General features: G+C 37.7%; 1 protein-coding gene across 1 annotated transcript in view; it reads left to right on the top strand.

Annotated features, from left to right (window-relative positions):
- LOC111868567 (WD repeat and FYVE domain-containing protein 2) overlaps positions 1–11,791 on the top strand; it is a 23,572-nt gene extending 11,781 nt beyond the window's left edge. The window contains exons 5-7 of the mRNA XM_023859326.2: positions 1,734–1,839; positions 6,557–6,789; positions 8,134–11,791. Coding sequence (XP_023715094.1) covers positions 1,734–1,839; positions 6,557–6,789; positions 8,134–8,272 — 478 coding nt within the window. The 3' untranslated portion in view covers positions 8,273–11,791. The remainder of the gene's footprint in view (positions 1–1,733; positions 1,840–6,556; positions 6,790–8,133) is intronic.
- The last annotated feature ends 3,005 nt before the right edge of the window (positions 11,792–14,796 follow it).

Below are 14,796 nucleotides of genomic sequence, written 5' to 3'. Positions count from 1 at the left end.
TCTGGGTAATTTTAACTATTTGTAATTATTTTAATTAACTGGAACGTGGCTATCTTGGACAAAGTGAAGTTTTGTGTGTTGGTGATTTCTTTTTCTACTATAAATGCCTCTGATGATGGCTCCGTGGTGAGCCGAAACATGTAAGGCAGGTGCTGACGAGGTGGAAAACTTAAAAAAGTGTCACATTTGACGGAAGGAACTTGATTGTTAATTGGTTAGTGTGACGGACCAGAATGAAAGACCTTAAAAAAAAATTTGTAAAACATTTTTCTTTTGGGGGCTGGGGGATTCACTTGTAGCACATTTACAACACAACTTTATTTACTTTTCAGCATAGTCACCATAGATTGCAAAGCACTTAGTGAGCCTGGGAATGAGTTTTTTATTCCAGTGTCATAGAAATCTGCCTGCTCTCTTAGCTATGTCATCACCGCTTCTTGAACTTCATCCTCATCATCTGAAAAAGTCTTTCCGGCCAGACTTTCCTTCAATTTAGAAAACAAGTGATAGTAGCTTGGTGCAAGGTCTCGGCTGTGTGTGGATGGGCCGATATTTCCTACTTGAAGGACTGCAAGAACTCCTGTGTGGCGCGAGCAGTGTGTGGATGGGCGTTATCATGTAGTAAGCAGACTCCTCATGTCAACGTTCCTCTGCGCCTCTGCTTGTTTTGAATAGCCCAACCATTTCTTCAGTGTCTCACAGTAAGCAGCAGCATTGAAGGTGTCTCCTCGAGGAAAAAAAATTGACAAAAGTGGTTCCTTCCTGTCCAAGAAGATGGTTGCCATGATTTTTCAGTTTGATGTGAGGTTTTGAGTTTTTTTTGCTGTTGGTGAGAGTGTGCATTGCATTGATTGTCGCTTATTCTGAGGTGTGTTTTGAGATACCCCAGTTTCATCTCCCGTCACAATACAGTCGAGGAAGTTGACACATTGATCATTGTAACACGCGAGGAATGCCTGTGTCGCAGCCACTCGATTTTTATTGTGATTGTCTGTCAACATTTTCGGCACCCAACGCATGCACAGTTTCCGATAGCATAATGTTTTTGTAACAGTTTGATGGAGAACAGTTCTTGACACTTCTGGACATTGTTAATGACGTTCATCGATGGTTAAATGTCTGTCAGCACGAATGTTTTCATCAGTTTTTTGGATGCTTTCATCAGTGACAGTATATGGCCTTCACCTCCTTATTTCTTCATGAACATCACTTCTTCCTGCTTCAAATTCATGACACCATTTTGCCACGTTTTGCCTGTTCATAACATCTTTGCTGTAAAACAAACACTGCGAGCACGTTGCCTTGACCGTGGTCGGTGAACCCTGCCCTGTCACATGGTTCCTATCTCACATGGCAGCACTGCCATTTCTGGAAAGAAAATCCCCTTGCATTTTTACTGGACTTGTATCTTTACTTTCTGAATATCCCTTGTACAACAGTGTGAGCTTCTAATGATGATAAAGTGCAGCAGTAGTGACTGAACATGGAGTGCCTGTTAGATATGTATATACTCGTATGAATACTGAAGATTGTGATGTTGCAATAACTTCCAGCTGCATGTATTTTATTTCACAACATTTTTAATTATTGAGTGTGGAAAAATATTACTCAACATTAAAATTATGAGAATAGACAACATTCTGTGTACATTCAAGCAGACATATTTGCATTTGAGACCTTCAGGATGTTTGATAAGATGTGGTGATGTGTCTCTCTTTCTGTTTCGTTTTCAGTAATAAAGTGACAGCTCTATGCTATGCGAGTCTCAAGCAGCAGCTCATCTCAGGAGGAGATGATTCAGTAATTGTATTTTGGGACATGACCCAGGAGAGAAAGGAGGTGAGATGCATACTTACAGGGTTAGAAATAGGTTAGGGCAAGTAAGGAAACTGCCTTGGGTACAGTGATCTTAGACTTCAAAAATGGTCACTGAATTTTGACAGTGTAAAATGGAGTCCAAATTGTGGTACATGGTCACAATATTTGCAAGTATGTCAAAATGCTCAATGATTAGTTTTTTCCTGCGATTTAAATACTGTTTATGGTTGTATAATTTTATTTTTTTCCTTTGTCATGTATGGCTTTATATTTACATGGTGATCAATGAAATTGTACAGAGTAAAATGCCAAGGACGCTACAGCATTTGTGTAGATGTAGTCTTGTGCAGGTACTGCAGTTTCAGGAGGTGAGCGCCCACTGCATACTTCCAGGTGGGACAGGCATAAGTCATTACTAACATAATCAGGGCTTTGTAAAGAGTTTTTTTTATTGCTAGTGGGTGGGACTAAGTCCCTTGTACTGTGGCTACTTCTGACATATTGTACCAGCCCCAGACGATAGGTGAGGGTGATTGTGGAGCAATTGGTGGATGAAGATTGGTAGGGAAAACAGAAGTACTCAGAGAAAAACTCTCCCAGTGCCACTTTGTCCTCCACAAATGCCACTTGACCAGACCCGAGTTCGAACCCAGGCCTCCGCGGTGGAAAGCCAGCGACTAACCGCTTGAGCTATGGCACACCCCTTTGTAAAGAGTAAGTTTAATATTTATACTTAAATACTCACATTTGAATAGGGAACAGGTCCTTAAGTACGTGCACAAGGCCTTGGCTACAGGCTTTGCAATATGGTGTCTCAGTGTCATTCTCCTGTTGAAAGTGACACCAAGATAAGTTACATTATTTAGAAAGGGAATGTCTTGTCCGTTTAGTTGTAGTACATCGTCACTTTAAGACTTCTTGAGAAATAGATTGCTTGAGATGCTCTTCATTGATCTTTATGTTCTAGCGCTTACGCCATGAATTCACTGCACTTGAGTCCTCACTGCAGTTTTTAGAGAACACAGCATTCGTATTTCTCTATCATGTAATTACAGTTATCATCTTTGAACAGAGCAAGACAAGTTCCAGCTGCCATGGGGCATCATTTATATACAGACTGTACAATAATGGGGCAAGCATGGGACCTTGAAGTACCACTGCTGTAGTATTTCTTGGTGTAGGAAGTTTCCTTCTACTAAGAATTTAAACTTTCCATTAGTGAGAAAAAAAGCAATTAGCATAATGAGACTTGTTAAAAATTCTAATTCCCTCAGTTTAAAAAGTAGGCCAGTGCCACATTTTGTCAAAGACCTTTTTGATATCCAAGAACACAGCAGCCATTGACATATTATTGTTGAAATTTAGGGCAAAGCGATCCACCAGCCTCATACACTGAAGTGTCGTACTGTGATCTGCTTGACAGCCGAACTGACTTGCATTTAGAAAGTTTCTTTGGATTATTCTTAAAATCAGCTTCTCAACTAGTTTGCTTGTAGTGGACAAAAGGCTGCTGATCAGATGTAAATTTTGGATCTTTGCTGGGTTTCGGCAGTTAATGATTCTTACTTCTTTCCGAGGAGCTGGAAAGTGATCAAGCCCAAGGCATTGTTTGAATAGATGTGTTAAATGCACAAGAGGTCTTCTTGGAAGATGCAGGAGACATTCATTTGGAATGTCATCAAAACCACAGGCCTTTCGTAATTTCAAGGATTCTTTTTGAGACATCACTGGGTCAGAAATTAACAGGGGTCTTTATCATTGGTAGCCAGCAGGGCTTTGAATTTAGCCTCCACATGTCATCTGTGGTCACAGTCACGCAGGTCATGCACTCTGAACTGATTTTCTGAGCAGTCTGCAACTACGTTAGCTTTATCGATTAGATAAAATATAGGACCCAAGTGACTATGAATTGCAGATGGTGCAAGAATTTGGTTCAGGTGTTTCATCCCTGTACTGTTGGCTATTGTTCAGTGAAATGAGACATCAACAGATATGATTGCATTATCCAGAAAATATTTTGGTTCTCCTTTTTCATCCTTTTATTAACCCATGTCAGCCATTATTCTGTGTAATGAGATATCAGCTGATATGGGGATGGGATTTTTATTGCCCAAGAATAAGAAGGGAACATTTTGGTTGGGCTGTTTCATCCTTGTATTCATTACTGTCATATATTCTTCCATGATATGAGATATCGACTGATATGACAACAGTGTGTTTTATTGTCCAAAAGTAAGAGAACATTTTGCTTCCAAAATTTAATTTTGTCCCCTGTGATATGTTGTAATATATTACTGTTGTGGTATATTTACATGGTGATAAATGGAATTGTACTGAATACTGCATCATGAATACTGTGGCATTTGTATAGATGTTACAGCTTGTATTAAATACTGTCAGCGTTCCTTCTTTGATATAAGTTGTCAGCTGATATGAGGATGGAATATTTCATTGTTCAAAAATAGGAGAATGTTGTATGTTTTTAAAACATCATGGTTTTACACCCCCATCCCACCCCTAAGTAAAGGTTGTCACACTCTCCAGTCACAAAACCATAAAGTCAACCTTAGAGTATTTTTCACCTGTCTTTCATCTTCCATTATAGAGGGTTTTGGCAGTGCGCGGAAATGGTCTGTTTATTCAGCATTTGTGGTATTCTTTGGACATAGCCTTTTATAACTGAAGACAGTTGGCAATTGTTAGTTTCCAACAGTTTCTTCACAAATGTCCTCCAGCTTCTCTCCAGTCTTCCTTATAAACAATTTAATGTCTTTTTTTCTGAATCTCTCAAACTATCCGTATTGTGACGTGGATGGCGCAACAGGAAGTAGGGGTCACATGAACTCAGCGTTCTCGTGAGTGACGTCACATAGCCCCATTCCTTCCACTATCATGTAATGCTCGGTAAGCACCCCTCCCCTCTAGGGTGTGACGTCACACAATGGGGGAGCCCGTGCAGCAACTGTTGCTAGGCAATCGGTAAACATGGTGTCACGCAACAGGGGAGCCTGTGCAACGACTGTTGCTAGGCAATCGGTAAACACGATGTTACACAACAGTGGTACCTATCACGTAAGTGTTTTCTGTGTTGTCCGTGCCGAACCTAAATAAGGAGCAGCGATCACTATTCAGAGTAGTGAGTATTGAGTGAGTTACTAGAGCGAGAGTAACCAGTCAGTTGCAGTCTAACATTCACCAGAGTGAATGGAAATGACTACAGGAGGAGTATTTATGATGCTGCAGATGGCAGTAATGGTTTAATTGTAAATGGTGAAATTGTGAGATTAAATTCGCTATATTGAATATGGCGTGAAGTTATTTTTCATGTGTCACACACCCAACACGTGACAAAATGATTTTTTAAAATCTCATTTCCCCAAATTTTGTAGCCATTTCTGCTGTTGTACCATTGGCCAATGTACTTGTAAGGTTCTAGCCTTCACATTTAAAAAGCAGTCTTCCCAGATCTCATTGATGTCTTGAGTTCCTGTCTTCCTAAATCTTAATTTCATTCACTCATTGCTAATTAGCCTCTATTTTTATCTTAGACTTTACTTTCAAAATGTAATACATTTGAATTTCTCCTACTTTAAATTTTGGTAATTCATTTCACTTTCAGCTTTTTTGTTTTTGCTAGCTTCAGTAAATTAAACTGTTGCAACCAAATCAAATATATATGCCTCTTGTTGGGTACCATGGGAGGAACATACACTGAAGGTGTTTGAGAACAGGGTGCTGGGGAGAATATTTGGACCAAAGAGAGATGAAATGACAGGAGATTGGAGAAAACTGCATAATGAGGAGCTTCATAACTTTTATTTTTCTCCAAGTATAATCAGAATGATCAGGTCAAGGCTGGACAGGGAATGTAGCACAAATGGGGGAGAGGATGAATACATATAAGATATTGGTGGGGAAGCCAGAAGGCAAGAGACCAATGGGAAGACCAAGATGTGGGTGGACAATATTAAAATGGATGTTAGAGATATAGAATGGGATGGTATGGATTGGATTGATCTAGCTCAGGATAGGAACCAGTGGAGGGCTCTTGTGAACATGGTAATGAACCTTCGGGTTCCATAGAATGCTGGGAAGTTCTTGAGTAGCTCACAATTGGTCACTTCTCAAGAGGGGCTCAGCTCCATAAGTGAGTAAGAGAGAGAGCTGGATACCATGGCTGCAGATATACAAGTAAGTCTGCATCTTTGGACTATATTAGAACTGCATACCTACCCTAATGACTGTAGAAAGGGTAAGGAAATTCCTGGCTGAGTTTATGTGTGTGATTTACAGTGGCATATAAAGGGATGGGTGTTGGCATTGGCAGTGCTTCCTTAACATTCATAGACCAAGCTGTCACATGCACCAGAAATATGGCAGACCACATGTATATAGATAGCCCATCAACTGAAACAACTATTTAGAAAAAGTTAAAATCCTATCTTTGGTTTCAGTTTCACATTACACAGTTTCTCTTTGCTACACATGATATTAAATTGCTACTGTGCTAAAGTTTTGGGACCAGAGTATGTATCTGTTATGACCCAGTGTTGTTTAATAGTGGTTCCACTAAAGACAGGTTTTCTTGTATGTGAGAAATGTACATTATTATCATTAGGGGAACAAAAAGTTCTAGGCAAAGGTCTTCATCTCTGCTGACCCACTGAGCTAGTAATGATTCTTGTAACAAGGTTTTCTTGCAATTGTCTTCCATGACCCTTGCTGTGTTTTGTGTCAGACACCTGAGTGGCATGAATCAGACTGCTGTCAGCGATGTGGACGCCCATTCTTCTGGAACCTTCGTGCCATGATGGACCAACGCCAACTGGGTCTCAGGCAGCACCACTGTCGCTACTGTGGACGTGCAGTGTGTGACCGTTGCAGTGCAGGTCGGACCTCCATTCCTGTAATGGGTTTTGAATTTGATGTGCGTGTCTGTGATCCATGCCTCTCTGAACTCAAAGACATGGAGTAAGTACAACAGTTTATGGGTTATTTAGTGGTACTGTCACACTGAATTTTAATGGCCAGGGAAGAAAACAGTTACAGTCTTTTCCAAGGCACTGTTTTGGAATTTTCATGGGAAAAGTGAGTAGAGCCACAAAGAACATACTGAGATACTTGATGCTTCTGAATATGAATCGCATGAATTATTACTGTATGAAACTCTTCTTTTAACATAATTCACCAACTAATCACTAAATGTACATTAATGGAAATCATAGTACTTTGAGGTTCTCACAGTGGTGACTGTGGAGAGCACTGTCTTCTGTGTTGTGGTAATGGGTATTGTGTAAAGTTTACTAATGTTTCAGAGGAACACAGCCTCTGTCTTCAGTATCAGATAGTAAGAAGTCAAGCGAGCAGCACTGTTGTAAACAGATAGTATGAAATGATCAAGAAATATGGAAAGTGCCTATAATTATATTGTCACATATGTTAGGTAGATGGGGTTCGGATTGGTAGTTGGATTTATTAACAACCTACAGGTCATAACTACAATTAATTACACTGTTGCTGCTTTACACAAAGCACAGTCTCTCCACATGAATCTCTTCACTCTATCTGCACTAGTCTTCAGTCTCACTGAATCACACACTCCAATCGAAATCTTCAGGTCACACAGTAAGTCTTCATTGGCTGAATTCTGAGCTATGACTGACTATCACACTCCTCAAGGTTTCAAATCACATGTTCAAGTCTTTATCCACTACAGACCTTCCACAGCTGTCTCGCATCGAGGACTGACTGAGAACTGACTAACTTCTTAGTCATTTCATTCTCTCCTATAAGCCCTCAAACAGACACGCAGAAAACAGCTTGCTCCACTGTTGCATAATCATAGCATCCACATAGGCGTTGCCGAGCAACGTGTTGATTAGCTGCTGCCAATGTGTGTTTACTGCAGTGCTGCGTAACAACAAGCGCGGTGTGGCTCGGCACAGCATGGCATGGAGAAAACTTTCCTTTTTGTTGTGTAATCCCTGTGTTTACAGATTTCTGTATCTCAACAGCTCTTTCATGGTGCAAATGCACCACAATATGGTTGCTAGATTTCCAGCATGTAGTTTTACTTGTAAAGCCAAGTTCATACTAAAAAGGCTATATATGTGCATTAGAATCATTGTTTGAATTTGTCTTGTAGGAATTACCATGTTGAGCATTTATTACAATCATACCAAGATTTGTGAGTTTTTATGTCCATCTATAATTGTTGCAGAACAGAGTTCCCTGGCCACTTTTAATACTTAACACAACTTATATTGTACCAAAAAAAGTTAAAAAATTGTACATTATTGAATTATATTGTTTCAGTCACACTTCTATGGCCACATTTCATGATGCGAAACATGCTATTGTGTTCATGGACCTTGATGAGCCCCGCAAACAACTACTAACTGTTGGGCAAGACCGACTGATTAAAGTGTGGGATGTTTCTGCACTTCTGCAGTAATGTACAGTCCTTTGCAATCCATGGGATATTGTGATAAATGAGAGTGTGTTGATTAACAGGCTGCCAAAACTATATTATGTAATATAAAGTTAAATATATATAAATGTGCATGTGCTGTACATACACTGTGTGTGTGTGCTGGAATGACTGAATACTTTTACATGATCAAAATTGACTATTCATTATTAATCTGTAATAGGAGGAGCTGCGTCAGTGATCGAAGCATCTCATAACATGCCTAAGCCTCTTATCTAACGGTAGACATTCCAGTGTGGATGTTATTGATGTTCGGAAAATGACCATGATGTCAGCATTTGATGGCATATCCTGTACCTTATCATACTATAACATACAAGGTGCTGTTACTTCATGCACACTTAGATGTAGTCTTTTCTAGATTCCAACCTAATATTTAATGTGATCCACACTTCCAGAGCAACGTAAGAATTTAATTGGTTGTAGCTTCTGTGTGGAATTTGGTTTCAAGAATGGTTCAGTATTCCTGTCAGTTGTGCCAATCACTGATAACTGGTGATATGTTTAGTTGTAGAATTGTAAATAGTGAGAAGGAAGATAGTAACTGAAATTCAAATTTTATATTTCTGTAAATCTGAATATTACGTTTGGAAGTTCTTTGTTTAATATGGTGGGGAGTACTGGTCATTTCAGTGTTACATCTCCACACACAATTACATCTACCTCAGGCATAGTATGACCAGTTTCAGAAAATTTCACCAAAAAATTATCTTTGTAAATTAGACAGTTGTGTGGTATGATCTGAATACATCCTTCCTGTGCAAAAGTTACAAAAACAGAACAGTTTCCAGAATTGCATGCTGATTACTATTTTTACATACTGAGCATTTTGCAAATATGTGATGTGATTTTGGTTCATAAAGATATTAGTATGGAATCATTGCTGGTGATGAAGCTATTTGATATTACTGAAGATACAAAGATTTCTCATATAGCTTCAATATGCAAGTGACAGGATTTATGGAAGGTGAATAAATGAAATATGAAAATATGAAATTTTGACTATTTTTTGTCTCAAATATTTATTTAAAATATCTATCACAGCTGGTGCTTTCCTTTTGAATTGCATAACAACAGGACTTGCTTAATACAATTCCAGAATAAGGAAACTGGTGTATAAAGGTTGATTAACTTAATTTTAATCTGGATTATTTCATACTGTATAGGGAGAATACTAGGTCATTTTTTATTGTGACACTGGTTTTGTGGAATGGGTGGCATTGTTGCCACATAGTGAGCAATGAAGAAATTCGCACCTCAGTATTGGTATTAAAAGGACACTGTAATTTGAAATTCATTCAGAGTGTGAAAATTCATGTATAAATTTATCATTGGCCACTAAAATCACAATGTTTCATTCACATTTTGTGAAGTACTGCTTTATATGAAACTGGACTGATTTAACTGTCTTGCTCTAACATAACTCATTCAGGAGGGAGAAGAGTGCATGAATTGTGATTTTTCGGTTACCGTTATTCTTTGTCATTTACTGCACAAGAGTCACATTACAGACATTTAAGTTGAGTTAGTTTAAAGATTGCCAGAAGTGAAATTGGTGGTGCTGTTATATATGATATCAAGGAAAGAAAACGCCATATTTGTGACAGTGACTTGCTGCAAGTGAAAATAAAGCACCTTACTTAGCTGTACCAATGTTAAATTTGAAATTTGTGATTCATCTTATAAAATAATCTTTTAAATTGCATATTGCAGACAGAGTATAAAATATATATATTTTTTACTTTGTTTTGTTTGTTTTTGTGTATTACAGTCTTTCACTAATTTGTATATTGTAAAACTTGTAAAATGTCATTAAATTTATGTGCTTGTATTTAACATGTGAATTAAAATATCAGAATCTTCTGTTTGGGTTAATGTGATCAGTTCACATGTTTGGGGGATGTGCAGGCAGTTTATATTTAAACTAGTTTAGATGTAATTAACATTCCATTGAATGATGAAATACCTCATTTCCTTTGTTTTCCTATTTGTCAGCATATTTTCTTTATTTGTATGTGATTGATAATATAACAGATAGTTTGGAATCCTGTTGACCCTTATATATATAATTTCAATCTTATAGATTCTCCCATCCAACCAGAACTAAAATGCAGCTGAAGGCCACCATAATGCAGATTATGAAGCTGCCTCATATCTCATGGGTTTAAATTACATATGAATGATAATTAAATGTAGAAGTTTTTACAAGTACTTTTTAATATTTGTGGGGAAATAACATCTATTCCTTGCTTGAGTAATGTCTGTGCCTTCAGTACAGTTGGTATGGGATGGGTTTTTCAGGTAGACCCTCTGAATACACATTAGATGTTAGAAATGCCATTCCATGTAGGAGTTAAAGGGGCATTATAGAGCAGGACACATGTACCACCTTCAACAAACTATTTTTTTCTTAAGTTAAGAGGATCCCATTAACTACAAATGAGATGTATATTGTTGTGTGTCATTATTATATTGCATTTATTTATTTAGAATCAAATTGAAACTGGATGAGTAGTTAACTTTGTGTAGGTCTAGTATGTTAAGTACAGTTAAGTTACACAGAGAAGTCAAGCTTAGTAATATGACTTTATTTTTATGAGCATAGTTTTCATAATAAAGTAGAGTTATCAAAAGTTATGGGTCCCAGGCTTATTCCATTCTAACTCAGTACACATCTAATGATACACAAACACATTGCACGCAGGGTTGACATGTCCTATGCTAATCTTGTGCTGTTGGGATGCAGTGGTCCAAGGGTGTTTTCGCCTTTAAATGAGACACATTTGTGCATTAATCCTACAACTGGAAACAAAGGGATGTATGTGCATTTATGGACAACAACTTGCATGTTATCACAGGTGTGGCCTGGTTACTGGCCTCAGATTTTGCATGGTCTGTAGTTACAGTTTGGCTGTGAGAGAATTACTTACATTTTTGCTCAGTAGTGAATATGAAGAAGGGGAGATGATGTTCCTGCTTCCTGCTTGTGCTATGCCTTCTTTTATTTAAATCTTCATTCCTGCAGTAGCCGATCATTGTGGATAAATAAATGATTTTCAGAAATAACTACATTATATTTGCAAATATATTTAAGTACAATCACATGTTGTGAGCACAGAGGATATAATCCAAATGATTTGAGAAACCACTTTCAAAAGGACATTGAAACTTTTGATCATTTGTTAAACATGATGCAGCCTTTTGAAACATCGTGAGAGGATTAGTTTCTTCAGAATAGTGCCTAATGGTTACACTCAGATTTTTAGCAGATGAGATCTTAAAAATGTTTAAGAAAATCCTCTGGAATTTCTGCTCAAGCCTTCAGATACTTAACCTTTAAACACCAGAGTTTTATGCAAGTGCCTGCTGCTAGTGCATCTTTAAATGCCTGTTGTTGCTCTATGTTTAAATGTCAGTTTCTGTTAGGATGCTTACGTTGTATCTAAAAGTGCTGTATCTAATACAATTTTTATGATAAATGAATGGAATTAGCTTTGTTTTTATTGGCAAATAACATAGTGCCACATAATACAGGGCTACTATAAATGATTCATTCGTTTTCAGAATGCTATACCGTATTTACACATGTATAGGCCGCAGCACAATTTTCAGACAGAAATTGTAGAAAAAATAATTTTCTTGGAATATTATTTCAGGAGTAGAACACCCTGTATTACTAATTATGAATATAATTTTTTTTTTAATGAAGTGTGATTTCGAATATAAGCCGCACCCCAGTTTTCCTCTTGAATTTTTGGCAAAAAATGTGCGGCCTATACATGCGTAAATACGGTATTTTCCAAAGTATTACACGTACAAACATGATTGATACATAAAAAGAACCATAAATTCACCAAGTTTGTATTATGTGCACCAGTTGGTCGGCGCCTGGAATTTTGCGTCACAATGCAGGAAGCATTAGAGGATGAAGATTTCGCCGCCAAGTTGATATACAGCGATGAAGCAACGTTCCATTTATCCGGGAAGATTAATCGTCAAAATGTGAGATTTTGGGGCACTGAAAATCCTCGTGCAATTGTAGCACTTGAAAGAGATTCACCAAAGCTGAATGTTTTCTGTGCGATGTCACAGACAAAGCTGTATGGGTCGTTCTTTTGTGAGAAAACTGTGACTGGTACATCTTACCTAGATATGTTGCAGTTATGGCTGTTTCCACAACTGGCTGCTGATTCTGGGGATTTTGTTTTCCAACAAGACGGGGCACCCCTTTATTGGAACATCAATGTTCGTCGCTACCTAAACAATGAACTTCGGCATCGCTGGATTGGGCGTGTTGGTGAGGATGACGTAGCTCTGTTCACTTGGCCCCCCAGATCACATGATCTAATGCATTGTGACTTCTTCCTTTGGGGGTACATTAAGGATCGTGTTTACATACCTCCACTGCCAAGAACAATAGTAGAGCTGAGGGAACGCATCGATGCTGCAGTGATGCCCATTGACAGGATGATGCTACAAAATGTGTGGAACGAGCTCGACTACCGCCTGGACGTGTGTCGTGTGACCAAAGGGGCACACACAGAACATTTTTAGAGTGTGAGGAAAACTTGGTGAGTTTGCGGTTTCTTTTATATACGAATCATATTTGTACGTATAATGCTTTGGAAAATATAGCGTTTTAAAAACGAATGAATCATTTGTAGTAGCCCTGTATAATGTGAGATTTGAAAATACTTAGACAAAGAAGTTATACTCTATTTTTAATATTTTCTTGTAATTTTGATGCATTCTGTAAAAATTGTTCCCTGCTTCTTCATAGAGTGGTTCTGCATTATAAAATCACTCCTGCTTCCAGCACTTTAAATATTTTTGTATTCTCTGGTGCCATAAACTAGCTGGAAGCAATAAAATCATTTGATTCTCTGCTGGCAAGTTTCACATCTTTGTTGCACTCTTCAGATATTCGAGTCTTTTGACTGAAGGACAGAAAAGTGAAAGCATTGCAATTCAAGGAAGATTACAGGGTCTTTGTTCCCTTCTTCAGTGCCAAGTCCTATTGCAATTAATATAGAATATTGCCCTTTCTAAATTCGTAAACAAACACATGCATTGTAGCTGAGATAAAACATGAAAAGTGATAGGAGTACAAGAAACATTCCATCAATTTACTTTTCATTTTTCCCAAACTTAAACATTTTTCACATTTAATGCATCACAAAAGTATTTACATAATAGCATCAGTATAGCTCTAGTACTTAGAGAGGTGACAGTCCTGCAACGCGAGGTAGGAGAAGTATTGGTAGTGGCGGGGAATGCAGTACAGATGTTCTCAAAAGGAAATAACTTCTTACCTTATTGTGTTGCATAGTGAAGGTGGTTTATTCTCGTTGATGTTCACACATCTGATGTTAAGTTTTAAGTGCCGAATTACAGACTGTTATGCACTATACACTATTATACACTTTTCACTGTTATATACATGAAGAGATTATTTACATATCACACGGGTCTATTCTAAAGGGGCAACACTGGCAATGTTCGATTATTTTTTGTTTTCTTCCAGTGGAACCTCAGTTTCAAAATAATTTTCTTTAATATGGAGATACATTTCTGAAAATCTAACGTTTTCTTCAACTGTGCCCATCCACAGCGCAGCTTTTCCTGGACTGTCAGCTCTAAGTACTAGAGCTTTAACTGCTTTTAACTAATACTAACCATAAAATAGCAATGTATGTGTCAGAAGAGCAAAACAGCATGTTAACTGCTGAGTAACAACTTGATCCCAGCCAGCTACAGATATTCTGTATTCACTGCTGTCTTTGTTGCTTAACCCTTTGGCAATGTGAGGCATTTATAAGCAACCTTACTGTGTGGATGGAGGACATTTAAATATCCTCATCCAAAATTTACAAGTTTAACTGAAACTGCTGTAAAATCAAGAAAAGTGGAATTTTAAAGCAAAGAACTAACTATATTCAGAAAATAATGTAAGTTTTGAATATCCATACAACACTATGATATTTTAATATTTTCATCCCCAAAGTGCAATTATAAAAAAATGGTAGAAAATCCAAGATAGGCAAATTTTGAATGGAGATATGAACACTGTGCTCTGTATAGAATGCAACTTTAGTTTTATATATTGTATTTTTATTTAGTCTTGCCAGTGTTTAAAAGATGAGGGTCCCTTCCAAAATGTAAACAATTTATCAACTGAAATGTTCTGCTTGGGAAGGGTAAGTTCTGAAAGTTATCATTCAGGTACGATAGGACAGGAAAGATTTTATGAAGTTATGCAAGGCCCTCATAATTTGCTTTGTTAATGTTGTCTTCAAAATATAAAGATTTCATTATTATTTCAAGCCTGTCTCTTGATACACCACCAAATCCTGGAGTGGTAGAATTCTCTTTCTTGAAAAATATGCCCAAGAAGTGGGATTTTGAATGATCCCCATTAGCAAATACAAACTTACTTACTTACTAACTAATGGAGGTGAGCCCTTCTGGAGGAGCCGCCAATTCTGCAG

The sequence above is a fragment of the Cryptotermes secundus genome, unplaced genomic scaffold (assembly GCF_002891405.2).
Source record: "Cryptotermes secundus unplaced genomic scaffold, Csec_1.0 scaffold330, whole genome shotgun sequence".
NCBI classification, from domain to species: Eukaryota; Metazoa; Arthropoda; class Insecta; order Blattodea; family Kalotermitidae; genus Cryptotermes; species Cryptotermes secundus.
Note: the sequence above shows the minus strand (reverse complement) of the source record. Positions and strands in the feature narration are given on the sequence as shown.